The following is a 12,591-nucleotide window of genomic DNA, read 5'->3' as shown; positions in this document are numbered from 1 at the left end:
AATAATGCAATTTCTTATATTTTTTCATTTTATTTTAAAATAATTACTTTAGGGTTTCGTAATATCAATAGGTAATGTTGCTCAGTTACGATGATATCTATGGTCCATACAAGATCATGCTGATGAAAATAGCCTTCAACCATTTTAGAGAAGGCCTTGTAAAGTGCATGCCAAGGTTTGAAGTTTAAACTTTGTTTTCATTATTTTTTAATCTTCTTTTCATACCTTCTCATTCTAAGTTTATAATTGAATTTGAAAGTAAAGTGTGAACATTAAACAACATATGTGACAAGGGTACTTCTATGTGATGAATAAGGACAACATTTATTGAGAAATGTACAAATATTATAAATTAAATAAATGTATCTTCCATGCATATATCAAATTGTAATATCTACTATATTAACTTATATATAATTTTCTATCAACATAACCTGTACACCTCCTTTTAGTACAAGTGCTAATATGTATATGAACTCAAAAACATGTCACTTTGCATCTTGTTACTCTTATAGAAATAGAGACCGCCTTTTGATATTGCACAACAAAATATATTCAAATAAAAATTTATGATATAAATAAATGACCTAAACCATTAAGTTAAATTAAAAGACTATAATTTTTTATACTAATATATATATGAACTCAAAAACATGTCACTTTGAGTCTTGTTACTCTTATGATATAAATAGATGACCTAAACCATTAACTTAAATTAAGAGACTAAATTTAAAAAAAAAAGTTTGATATAATAAATGATCTTAAACCCTCTCTAAAAATAACATGCCTATAAATCAAATCATCATTTTAACGTTATTATGGTTATTTGTGAATGCAAATGATAAGACATGTTTTTTATTTTTTTAATTAAAAGAAGAAAAAGAGATACAAATAGCTAGGCAAAAGGACTTGAACCTTGTTAAATATCTCGTCGGAGAAAGGGTTTTAGGCAGGGTTTAGACTCGCCGCCTCAAAAAAATCTGTGCTCGGCGTGGGGAAAGCAGAGATAAGCTCTGCCGGTCTCCATGATCAAATGGCGCCACCAGACTAAGCAATACAGAAGATCAGCTTTTATTTCATTGCTGTATTTGCAGATTTATTAAAACAAAGAAGCTCCCAAAAAATGTGGAAAGCAGTGTTTCAGAAATCTCCAGGAAGACTAAAAGCAATTAAAGAATACACAGTTATAAATAGGGAATTTAGCGGAGCATTTTTGGCAGAAGAAAGACCTAATTTTGATTATATAATGGGGTTTGCTAAAAGCATAGCGCATTTACCATGGGGTAGAGAGGGTTTTGGGGTTAGAAGAGTGGATCCAGCGTGGCTGCGACTTGGAGTCAAGGGCGTTGCCAATGCGGCAGCCGAGATTATAATTAGCAGTGACGAGGCGGAGGAGAGATATACTAGTGAGGAGGATCATTTTAGTAGAAGTAAGTTTCGTTCTGGCCATTTTTCAGAGGAGAAAAAGAAATATCTGGCTTTGAGAAGGAGGCAAGCTAAGACAGAGACGGAGGCTTGGAAAAATGCTGTTCAGGAGTACAGGGATCTTATGCACGATATGTGTTCAAAGAAATTAGCTCCTTCTTTGCCCTACATGAAAATGCTTTTCCTTGGCTGGTTCGAGCCCCTGCGCGATGCCATTGCCAATGAACAGCATGTTCTGCAGGAGAGCGAGAAATTCGCAGCAATCGATGGAGCGGAGTTTCGAGATTGTATGCTTCAGCTACCACCAGAAATGATGGCTGTCATTACAATGCACAAGCTGGTTGGGATACTGATGACGTGCGGCGAAGGCAGCCGCAGCTCGGGCTACGCTGCACCTGGTGGCGGTGCGCGGCTTGTTAACACTGCTATGCATATTGGCGAGGCAGTTGAGAATGAGGTGGGTGAGCCCGCATCATATCTAATTCTCTTTTTGCAGTTCAAATTATATAAATTAATTTTCGTTTATTATATTGATATATCTTATATTATTAATATTAAATGCATTCTTATTTATAAATTGTTTTATTTTTTTTGTTGTGAGTTAGTTTTCTATTTATATTAAATTATTGTTAATTGCTGTGTTGAGCTTATTTTGTAGGATAAGCCTTTTGTATCCTTTAATGCTCATTACACACTAGACTTTTAATCTATCCTCAAAATTTAGATGTTCAAGCTAGATAAACTCTAATTTGAAGGGGAAGCGCCATTGGTTTTGATTCTTTGTAACTCTGTATCCAAATAGGTGAATACTTTGATCCATTGTATGGAAGAACTTTTAACGTGAATGGTATGTCATTTAGAACCCAATCTATGTCAAAGAGGAATTTATCTATAAGCATGATTGGATGCATGTAGCCTTTGACCTTCTATTTTTTTTTGCTCGGTAATAATTTATATTTTGTTAATATTCAAAAATAGTAATACATAACCATAATAGTAGCTTCCATAAAGTTCACAGTATAACCAGAAAAAAACATCCTCCACTTCTAAGGCGAGCTTTTACAAAATGCTCCCAAACTAGCACTACTGCTACACTACCAAAAAAACTACCCCTTTCTGCAGTTATCCATCTAATCTTAAGATGTAAACAAAAAAGTGGATTAACCCACTACAGACAAAACAGACCCAACTAACTCTAAATACACTAACTCACGATCTTCTCTTATGACGAGAGCCAGAGTCGTCATCGGATTTTTTCATCTCTGTCTCCCTTCACTTCCTTGGACGCAACCCTCTCCTCCCTATCCCTTCCGCTTTTGTCTTGGCAATTTCAATCACCGCTTCAAGCTCCTTAATTTGCACCAGAAGTTTCAAAGCCTCCCCAACCATGCTTTGCCTCTGCTCTGCGGTGGATTTGACACAAGCCTCGCGGCCACCTCACAAATGGAATCAACACTGCCCTGTTGCCACGGTCACCATCCTCCATGCTTTCGCCCACATCAAATCTGGCTCCCGGCACAACCCACTCCAGAAAGGAATCCATCCCCACCAAAAAATTGTAATGTCCCCACTTTGGAATATAATTTAATAATAAAATTAAAATACAAAAGAATAAAAATAAAAATATAATTAAAATACATTTATTTAGTACAGATTAATCATCCATTTATTTCTCTCAGCAACATAATATGAATTGAATCAGTTAAACAATATAATATTAATTCAATTAATTAAGCAAGTATTTTTATAAGATTCCTATCTTACTAATAACTGAATCTTAACCTAATGATGATTAATAAGTAAATATGAATTCTATTAATAAGTAAATATAAATTCAATTAATAAATAAATATTGATTAAGTATTAAATTATAAAAAGTAATTGTGTCTCCTAAGAGTCACGATAGTGCAAAAGAAATATTACTAAGAAGAGGACGTGACTCTCAATAAGTCACGTCTCTCCCAGAAGGCTGTGGGTCTACCTTTAAATTTGGACCCATTACTTCTCACGGAGGGGAGTTAAGGAGAAAGGGAGGTATAAAAAAAGGAAACATGGAAAATAAGTAAAGGAGGAAATAGATAGAAGAAGAACAGAATCAAGTCTGCCAGGGAAAACAGAATCAGGTCTGCCAGGGAAAACAGAATCGGGTCTGCCAGCAGAAATAAATAGGAGACAGCAGTGGAAAGGTAAGTAGAAGTCTAAGTTCTCATTTAATATCAAGATATAGCAGTCAGTAAATTATAATTATATTAAAATCTATCTGTATCATTAAATATAACTGTTGTATCTTAATCAAATGAAAGGTATTATTATGATATTAATTTGAGAGGCAAATTATATGAAATTATTCAGACAACATTAAAATTACAATACTGTTGGAAATATATATCTGCACATAAGTCCAAGAGTACAAAGTACAATCAAATGCAGTTTACACAAATTATTGTAATGCTGTAAATTCATATAATGCTAATAACATAAGTAATAATAAATTTCCTGTAATGGAATAAATGATTAATACTGGTACAAGTAATACTGATAGAGACATTGATGATAATCCAATATAAGACACTAATGTAAACTAATGTAAAATGGTAATTATGTCAAATATAATTGGTTATCATCATAAGATGGATTGAATAAATATAACAAATGATTCATTGTAAATGAGGGACCCCCTCTTTAGTATGCCATTCCATACTGGATGCCTAACACCTGCCACATTGAGCCAAGAGGGGTGAAGCATCTGCTCTTGGGCTTAAGAGAGAAGGCGGCTGTGATGAGGGGGAACGGCGATAGAACACCTCGCTAGGCATGCCACTCCATGATGGATGCCTAACACCTGCCATATGGAGCCAAGGGGGATATGGTATTCTGCCCTTGGGCATAGGAGGGATGGTTTCTAGGACACCCTTGTTGGCATTACATTAAGTTAGTTGGTATGGTGATATTGAGAAGGTTGTTGGAGATTGTTGATATAATTGATAAAGGATGATTACTGTCTTAATAATATTATTTTGTCATTGATGTCAAGCAATTGATTTTCTGATTTAGTATGATGTTGCCATATCTTAAAAAGTATGTTTTGATGAGTATAAAGATGTCGGTAAGTGACACAGAAAGAATGTGAAAATGGAGGGGAGTAATAAGTTATTCAATGGGCAACTATTACCGAGTTAGACAGTGATGGGATTATGTTATTTTGATTGTTTTGATATCCTATATATGTGTATTCGAAGACTGAATAAGAAGGAGAAAATATTTCATGCATCAGAATGAGTAAAGGTATACTGTTCTATTTTATCGAGCAAGGAGCTAGTCTGTAAACACCAAGGTTATCAGTGTCGGTTAAAGAAGAAAGAATGTCTACCGAGTAAAGTTCAGTATTTACCGAGTATCAACCGAGCAGTAACAGAATGCATTGGATGAATAAATACATTATTAAATGAAGGATGCCAATGAGCTGGAGATTTATAGGAGATTGGAATGTTGTGCAAGAAGTTTGTTAAGGATCAACGGCAATGAAAATTCAAGAGTTGGATCTATAGCACAGATTGAACGGTCATAACCGAGCACAAGTACCAAGGAAGGTATACAAGTTCCAAGGCAAGATAAAACGTTTTTCAGTTCGAAGGATTCAATGAACCTAGTCAAGTTTGAAGATCTGATGGCTAAGATTAATCATGGGAAATGTGATTAAGGAGATTAAGCGGTTTGGAATTGCTTATAAATAAGGAAAAGTTGATGAACAAAGTATGCGGACAAATAGAAGAGCAGTGATACTGCAGAGGTGATTACCGAGTACAGAAGATTGGAGATCTGATTGAAAAATAGATTGAGAAGCCCATCAAGGAGGAAGATAAGTCTTATGACAAGATTATTTTGAGCACATAGAGTCTGCTTTAACATTTCAGATGTGAAGTTGCAGATATATTTTATTACTGTTATTTATTTTGTAAGTGACAGGAAATCTCTTAACTGAGTGGACCTAACAGTCTTATTTGTAAATCCTCTAGCAAGGTAACATTGAATGAGTGTTTGAAATCCTTTGACAAGGTCACTTCTAACAAAGTGCAAGATTCTGATAGATTTGAGGGAAATCCCTTGACCGGGTCACATCTAGCAATGTGTTTATGTAATTTTTAATAGGATTGGCTTTTAACTGAGCATACTCGAGAAGATTATATTTTGTTAGTGGGTCTGAAATCCCACAGTGGTTTTTCCCTATTTGGGTTTCCACGTTAAATCTGGTGTTAAATGTGTTTTGTTGTTTCAAGTTTATGAGTTTGAATTATTTACAGTCATAGTTGCATATCAAGTAAGTTCTACCGAGGTTGAATCTGATGAATATTTTGAATTGTGAGTTTATTTGATTCACCCCCCCCCCCCCCCCCCCCCCTCTCATCTAACTAACAACCCTATCCAACTAATGTACTAAAGGAATTGATACCTGACTGACTTACAAACTGACTTTATATGATAATCTAATTATATTCAACTATTATAATTCTAACCATAGTTGAAAATCCCGGACTCGCCTCGGACTCGGCAAACCAAAATTTTGGACTCGGACTCGGACTCGTGAAAGACTCGGCAAAAAAAAAAAACCGTAGTTTTACAAAAAAAACATAAAGAAATTAATGCATTTAGAGAACATAAGTGCCATAATTGAAACATTACACATGTCATATGATCTACAAAGTACAAACACGCAATATTTGAAATTTCATCATTCATGGCAGCATATTCAAGTTTCAACTTTCAACTCTAAAATGTATAATGGCAGCATAAGTATATAAATGTTCACAAAATTACATATAATGATATGTCCAAGTCCAACTGCAAATGTGAAAAACAACAATGTGAATGAACAAACCAAAGAGAAGACTACATCTTCCTCTTTGTATTTTTCCTAATATAGCTCAATTTTTCAGGCCTTGAGCTAGAAGTAGTAGCAGTGGGTGTTGTGGTATCTAAATGGTGAGATGATTCTTCTTCAAAGTCAAAGTCCTCATCATCATCCTCATCTTCGTCCTCATCTTCATCCAATCTTGCTCCTTCTGCATCTTGTGCTGCTCCTCTCTCTATTTCTGCAATTTCTTCTTCGGTAAGGAGGACATCATCGCCATCATTTTGTTCATTCATGGTCCAATCACCATATGGATCAATTTCATCCAAGTCAATGGCCTCATGTGAAACACCCTCCACCTGTCTAACTCGAAGGCGAAGGTTGTACCGAACAAATACTAGATCATTGAGCCGCTTTTGTGACAATCTATTTCTCTTCTTTGTGTGAATGCTCTCAAAGACACTCCAATTTCGTTCACACCCAGAAGCACTGCATGGCTGAGACGAAACACGGATAGCTATCTTTTGAAGATTAGGCGTGCCGGCACCATAATTCTCCCACCATAAATCTACAAAAAACATTTAGAAATATTAGAATTGAGAAAAAAATGTAACAATCAAGTTTGTAGGTTTTTTCTTGCACTATTGAACTAAGTTACTAAATTTTTTACCTGGTTGTTGTTTTCCTCTCCTATCAATTGCTAGTTGTGATGAGAAGAGTCTCCCCTCTGCACTTTTGTAGATCTTGAAAAATGAACATTTCCAAATTCAGAAATAGATACTAGATAGTCAAAGTGTCAAACTCAAATTCAATAATGAACATTTCCGAATTCATAAATAAAGATAGAGCAATTGCAAATGTCAAATCTCACCTCCAACTCATCAAGAACCTTGTCTCTCAACTCAGGATCAGGTGTCATCTTATCAATGCATGTAATAACACCTGCCATGACCTCCTCATCAGCCCTAAATGAATCAGAGAAGTAGAATTTCGGGTTCAAAAAGTAGGCGAAGGCATGTATCGGTTGGTGGAGTTGGTTTGTCCACCTACGATCAATGATGCGCCAAAGGATTTCACATTTTCTTGTTTTTCCATGATAGTAATGTGAAATGGTCTCTTTGGCCCTATCCATGGCCTCATAAATGAAACCCATTGGCATGCCCTCTCCATCCACCATACGAAGAACCCTTACCAAAGGTTCTGTCACCTAAAAAAATTAAAACAAATTTTAAATTAGTACAAAATCAACCCCTAAAAAATAAAATCAGCAAATAGACAAGATTGTATAAACTTTACTTTTGTGTTTGTTACTTACCGCAGTCAACTCCTCTCCACTTTTATTGAACCCTTCATCAAAAACAATGCTCACAATCTTCTCTGCTTCAGGTCTTTTGGAGTATGCAGACCCCAACCAAGCATCTGACACAAACATCTGCTTAAGATGAGGAATGGCACTAAGAATGCTCTGCAAAGTGATGAAGTGGCTAGCAAATCGTGTCACTCCAGGTCGCACAAGGTCCTTGCCATTTGTGTGTTTTCTCATCAAAGCAAGCACCCAAGTATGGTTGTAGATGAATTTGGTGACACTTTTTGCATCTTCAACCACCTTCTTCACCCATCCAATCTTCCCAATGTCCTCTAGCACCAAGTCCAAGCAATGTGCAGCACAAGGACTCCATGTAATCGAAGGATGCCTCTGCATAAGCATTCTACCTGCAGATACATATGCAGCTGCGTTGTCCGTGATAATTTGGACAACATTCTCAACTCCAACTTCCCGAACCACACCATCCAACAGATTACACAAAGTCTCTGCATTTTTTATTTCATTTGAGGCATCAACAGACTTTATGAATACCATTGCACCATTTGAAGCCACCAAGAAGTTGAGAAGAGTCCTATTCCGTCCATCTGTCCATCCATCAGATAAAATGCTGCATCCTTTTCTCTTCCAATACCTTTTCTGATCATCAACCACACCTTCTGTATTTTTCACAGCTTTCTCTAGCAATGGCCCACTGAAGTCATGACCTGTTGGGGCCTTAAACCCCTTACCCGCCACTGTACATGCATTAACAAAACTTTCCCAATACACATTGTTTGCTGCATTGAAAGATAGATTATTGTAAAACTAAAAGTTTGAAGCTGCTATCCGTGCTTGTTCATGCTTCTCTCTATTCCATCCTGTACCTTCAAGTGAAGGTTGTGCACTTGGAACATTGCGTGGTACAAAAAAATTAGGGTCTGATCTAACAGGAGTGCCACTAGCCTCACCCTCATTGTCACCAAAAGATGAAAGTGACTGACGACCCCGACTGTGACCAATGGGACCCGAAGTGGACAATGTGGGATTCATTGCAGCTGCCATGGCTTCTCTTGTTTTTTGCCTTTCTTCCTTATGCATATCATTCTCAGCAAGAATGGCCTTCATCTCTCTAATAATTTCAGGAGTTGATTTGGGGCATGCCTCCACACCATATCCAGGTATTTGTGCAAGGTGGTATTTTAATCTATTGATTCCACCAGTCATCCATTTTGTGCATTCGGTGCAAGTGACCTCCCCCTTTTTGCTTCCTGCAATCACATATTTCCAAGCTTGATCTCTTTGTCTTCCTGACCTTGGGGTTGCCCTTGGAGTTGAACTTGCCATTGCTGATTTAACATGAAAAAAAAAAATCAGCAGGGTTTTATGGAAAATCAACAAAAAAAATGACAATGAATCATTTGGGAAAAATAGCATTCAAAAACAAGAAAAAAAAAAGAGGAAATAACTTAGGAAAGAAAATAGAAAAAAATTTGGCAGCATATCTCCTTGTTTTTCAAGATTTTTTTCAGTTTCAAAACAATGAAATGATTCAAATGAAAAAAAAAAGAAAAGAGAAAAAATCCTTACCTAGATCTCTCTTGCTGATTTTTCCTTCTTCCCTCTACTCCTCCAAACCCTTCTAACCTGCTATAGCCAAAGAAAAACCAAAATGAAGTCAAAAATTAAAAAAAAAGTTGGTTTTAACCCTTTACGGGCACGTTTTTCTGGGCCCGTGAGTCCCTGTGAAAGACCCGCGAGTCCTTGTGAAAGACTCGCGAGTCCGAGCGAAAGACTCGTGCGAGTCTTTGCGAAAGACTCGCGAGTCTTTCGCAGGGACTCACCTGGACTCGCCTTGCGAGTCCTAGGCGAGTCGACTCGCTGCGCCAAAAGACTCGCTAGTCCGTGATTTTTAAAACGATGATTCTAACAGTCATTAATATAGCAGATTTGATATCATTTAATATAATTCATATTTCAGTTTTAAGTATTATTTCATATATGTTCTCTAATTGCAAGAAAACAATATACAATGGTACGCCTATAAAACCCAATTACTTATTTATAGATTTGGCCAAATTTAGGTTAATTTAAAGCGTAACTAATTAGGGGACTACAAAAATCCTTGTGGATTATCATCTCCATAACCCTCCTCACCGTGCTTGTATTCTGCCCCACTTCCAAACCCCATGCCATAATCAGCGAGTAAATGCCCATTCACGTCTTGTACCTATGTTTAACTAGGTCGAATGCTTTACCCACAATGATAGCAACACATGTGATAACAGCTCATCCGAAAATTTGAATAAACCCCTGAGCCTTCTAATTGTTAAGTACAAGGCTCATAATCAGCGAGTAAATGACCATTCTCGTATTGTACCTGTGTTTAACCAGGTCAAACGCTTTACCCACAATGATAGCAACACATTGTGACAACAGCTCATTCGAAAGTTTGAATAAACCCCTGAGCCTTCTAATTGTTAAGTTCCCATAAAAAGGGCATAATTGCATCTTGGCGCGTAGTGTGAAGTTTGCCTCCATTGTTTCTACGCGCTTCGTTCCACCACCTTACACCACCTCGCTTCACTCCACCCCAGCAAAAAACTTTTGTAGAGAAACTCGGCTTCCTTCACAATCACGCCTTGACAGAATGATGGGACAATAACTTAATGGTTTAATCCACCAACTCGGCTTCCTTCATTAATACACCTCCTAGCTTTTAATGCTTGCTGCCTCTTACCACCTCTTCTCTGCAATCCGTGCTTTTCAAATGTGCTATAATCATTATTTTCCTTAATACTTAATCCTCCTCAAATAAAATCTGCCAGAAATCTTCTAATTTAAATTCTCCAATCTCATTAAAAGATAATGCCCATTTAGATAGGATATCTGCCTTCGCATTGCTTGTTCTCCTCACATGATTGACTTGATAATCTTCAAAAAATTTAAGCTCCTCAATTTTGCTACTAATCAAATTTTGTAAGTGCCACACCTTTATACTTCCCTTCATTATAGCCTGTATAATAATCAAAGAGTCCCATTCTAAATGTAACATCCTGACACCCAATTTTTTACCAACTCTAACTGCTAGCAATGCCGCTGATGCTTCCTCACCCTTCCAATCCCGAACGATGAATCTTGTCCCAAATGGTCCTAGATTACCTTTAGAAGTGCCATCAAAATTAATTTTCCACCATCCCTTTGAAGGTTTCACCCATTTCTCAATAGAATGACAAGCATTGCTAGAATGAACCCAACATTGGCCCTTGACCTTCTATTATTCCATATGAACCAACACAATTTGGATTTGGCATCATCCAATACTAAATTTGTGCATATAATGCCAAATGAGTTGGATGTAGGCTGAATTGCCTCTAGACTTGTAATCAAGGTTTATAATCGCATTAAAATCTCCAAAAAGAATCTAGTAATCTCTCAAATATTGCCTCCTAAAATCCCTTATTTCCCCTCATAGCTTGAATCTATTGTTCTCAATGCTCAGTCCCTATATATCGGATACAATGACATTACATTTCTCTTGCATCCCCTCAAGCCTCACATAAATGAACCTCTAGGAGGAAGCCACAATTGAGCCTAAAAGGGGTCTTCATCCCAAAGTATAAACATTCTACTTGTGCTTTTTGCTGCAATTGGCCATACAATTACATTCCCTCCAAATTTTTTGTTTGGTCGCAATCATCGTAGTATTGTTAAGTTAGTTTTTTTTAACTAGAGGACGTTGAGTCTACATTCCTCTACTAATTGCTTTACTAAGTGGCTTTTGATAGGGGCATTTAGGATTTTGACATATTGAAACTAATACATCTCATATCTTTTGGTGGGGGGACCTGCCTACCACCTTGGAAAATATTTGTTATTGATGCTTGAGTACTCTTATTCTAAGTTCTTTTTGGCCATCACCTTAGCCTTACTAAACTTTGTTTTCCTCGCTCTAGTTCTTCCTCCACTGAGGTTAGTAGTAGGTGGGCAAGAGTTGGTAGTTGGTGCCTTTATACAATTTCTTCTTCCCCTCCTACATGCTACACACACTTATCTTTGATTTTTGCCAATTTCTTATATGTGTGTCTAACCACCACATCTTCTTTATCTTGATCCTCCTTGATCCTCGTCAAAATCCATGCTCTTCTCCCTATCATTCAACATATTTCCTCCATCCTCATCCTTATGGTCTAGTTCCTTGGTTTTGACTCCCCAATAGGGGATTATTTAGGTTTTGCATCCCAAGGTACTTATTACCTAAGTCACAAGGTTCGAATTCAAAAAAAAATCGGATAAAATTCGCCTTCTATAATTTTGTTTATTTTTAAATATATGTATACTTCTAATAAATTATCAGAATAACGACCCTTGTTGGAGAAAATCCGAGGGCGACCCAGCAGTTGCAGACACCCATGACCCAATAGATACAAAGCATATACAAAGAATACCCACGACCAGCTGAGTTGTGTTTAGAGGCAGATAGCAGTGCTTTATAGAGGAAATTCGATTAAATTCGATTAAATTCGAACCTCATCCATGAAAATCGCCGTATCCTGTGACTTAGCTTATTACCATTCAAAGTCTTATCTATTCTTTTTTGCACCCAGTATGCAATGTTCTATTATTGCTGAATTTGCTAAATCTTCTTTGTTTGGTGCTTTAGCCTTATTTTTCCATTTTTCACATTTCTTTGTTGTGTGCCCTACTTGCCAAGAAGAGAAGCACCTAATCTCAAGTGGTATTTATAATCTATCTCGAGTTTAGGTTTCGACTAAGGAAGCAAGCTTCAGAGCATGCTTTATTGATTTGTTGAGGTTAATCTTTAGGCACGTTCCTCTGGTAGAGGCCAATTTCTTTGGTGTTGGTTGAGCTTGAGTTGAACATATTATTTCTTAGCAAATCACCAATAATTTTCAGAATATTTTAAGACTAAAATTCTGAATGAGGATTATTTTGCAATTAGCTCTTATTTTGGATTAAATCTTAGGGACCACTTATTTATATACATATTTAC

The 12,591-nt window shown here is 36.7% G+C and overlaps 2 protein-coding genes across 2 annotated transcripts in view; one reads left to right on the top strand and one right to left on the bottom strand.

Annotated features, from left to right (window-relative positions):
* Positions 1 to 915: 915 nt before the first annotated feature.
* LOC131077556 (DNA-directed RNA polymerase 1B, mitochondrial) overlaps positions 916 to 12,591 on the top strand; it is a 67,986-nt gene continuing 56,310 nt past the window's right edge. Inside the window, exon 1 of the mRNA XM_058015075.2 lies at positions 916 to 1,882. Within this exon, the coding sequence (XP_057871058.1) occupies positions 1,124 to 1,882 (759 nt within the window). The 5' untranslated portion in view covers positions 916 to 1,123. The remainder of the gene's footprint in view (positions 1,883 to 12,591) is intronic.
* LOC131077557 (uncharacterized) lies at positions 6,094 to 7,355 on the bottom strand. The gene is made up of 3 exons (XM_059207086.1): positions 7,146 to 7,355; positions 6,945 to 7,017; positions 6,094 to 6,842 (listed from the first exon to the last, which is right to left on the bottom strand). The coding sequence occupies exons 1-3, from the start codon at positions 7,221 to 7,223 to the stop codon at positions 6,313 to 6,315; spliced, it is 681 nt and encodes a 226-aa protein (XP_059063069.1). The 5' UTR covers positions 7,224 to 7,355; the 3' UTR covers positions 6,094 to 6,312.

Source organism: Cryptomeria japonica, chromosome 6 (assembly GCF_030272615.1).
Source record: "Cryptomeria japonica chromosome 6, Sugi_1.0, whole genome shotgun sequence".
Lineage (NCBI taxonomy): Eukaryota > Viridiplantae > Streptophyta > Pinopsida > Cupressales > Cupressaceae > Cryptomeria > Cryptomeria japonica.
This window is presented reverse-complemented; position numbering and strand designations above follow the sequence as displayed.

Excerpts from the sequence above, each read along its gene's own strand:
- LOC131077557 (XM_059207086.1), bottom strand. The coding sequence starts at position 7,223 with ATGGCAGGTGTTATTACATGCATTGATAAGATGACACCTGATCCTGAG. Across the intron at positions 7,018-7,145 it reads AGGTTCTTGATGAGTTGGAG|ATCTACAAAAGTGCAGAGGG; the intron begins GTGAGATTTGAC and ends TCATTTTTCAAG. Across the intron at positions 6,843-6,944 it reads GAGAGGAAAACAACAACCAG|ATTTATGGTGGGAGAATTAT; the intron begins GTAAAAAATTTA and ends TGTTTTTTGTAG.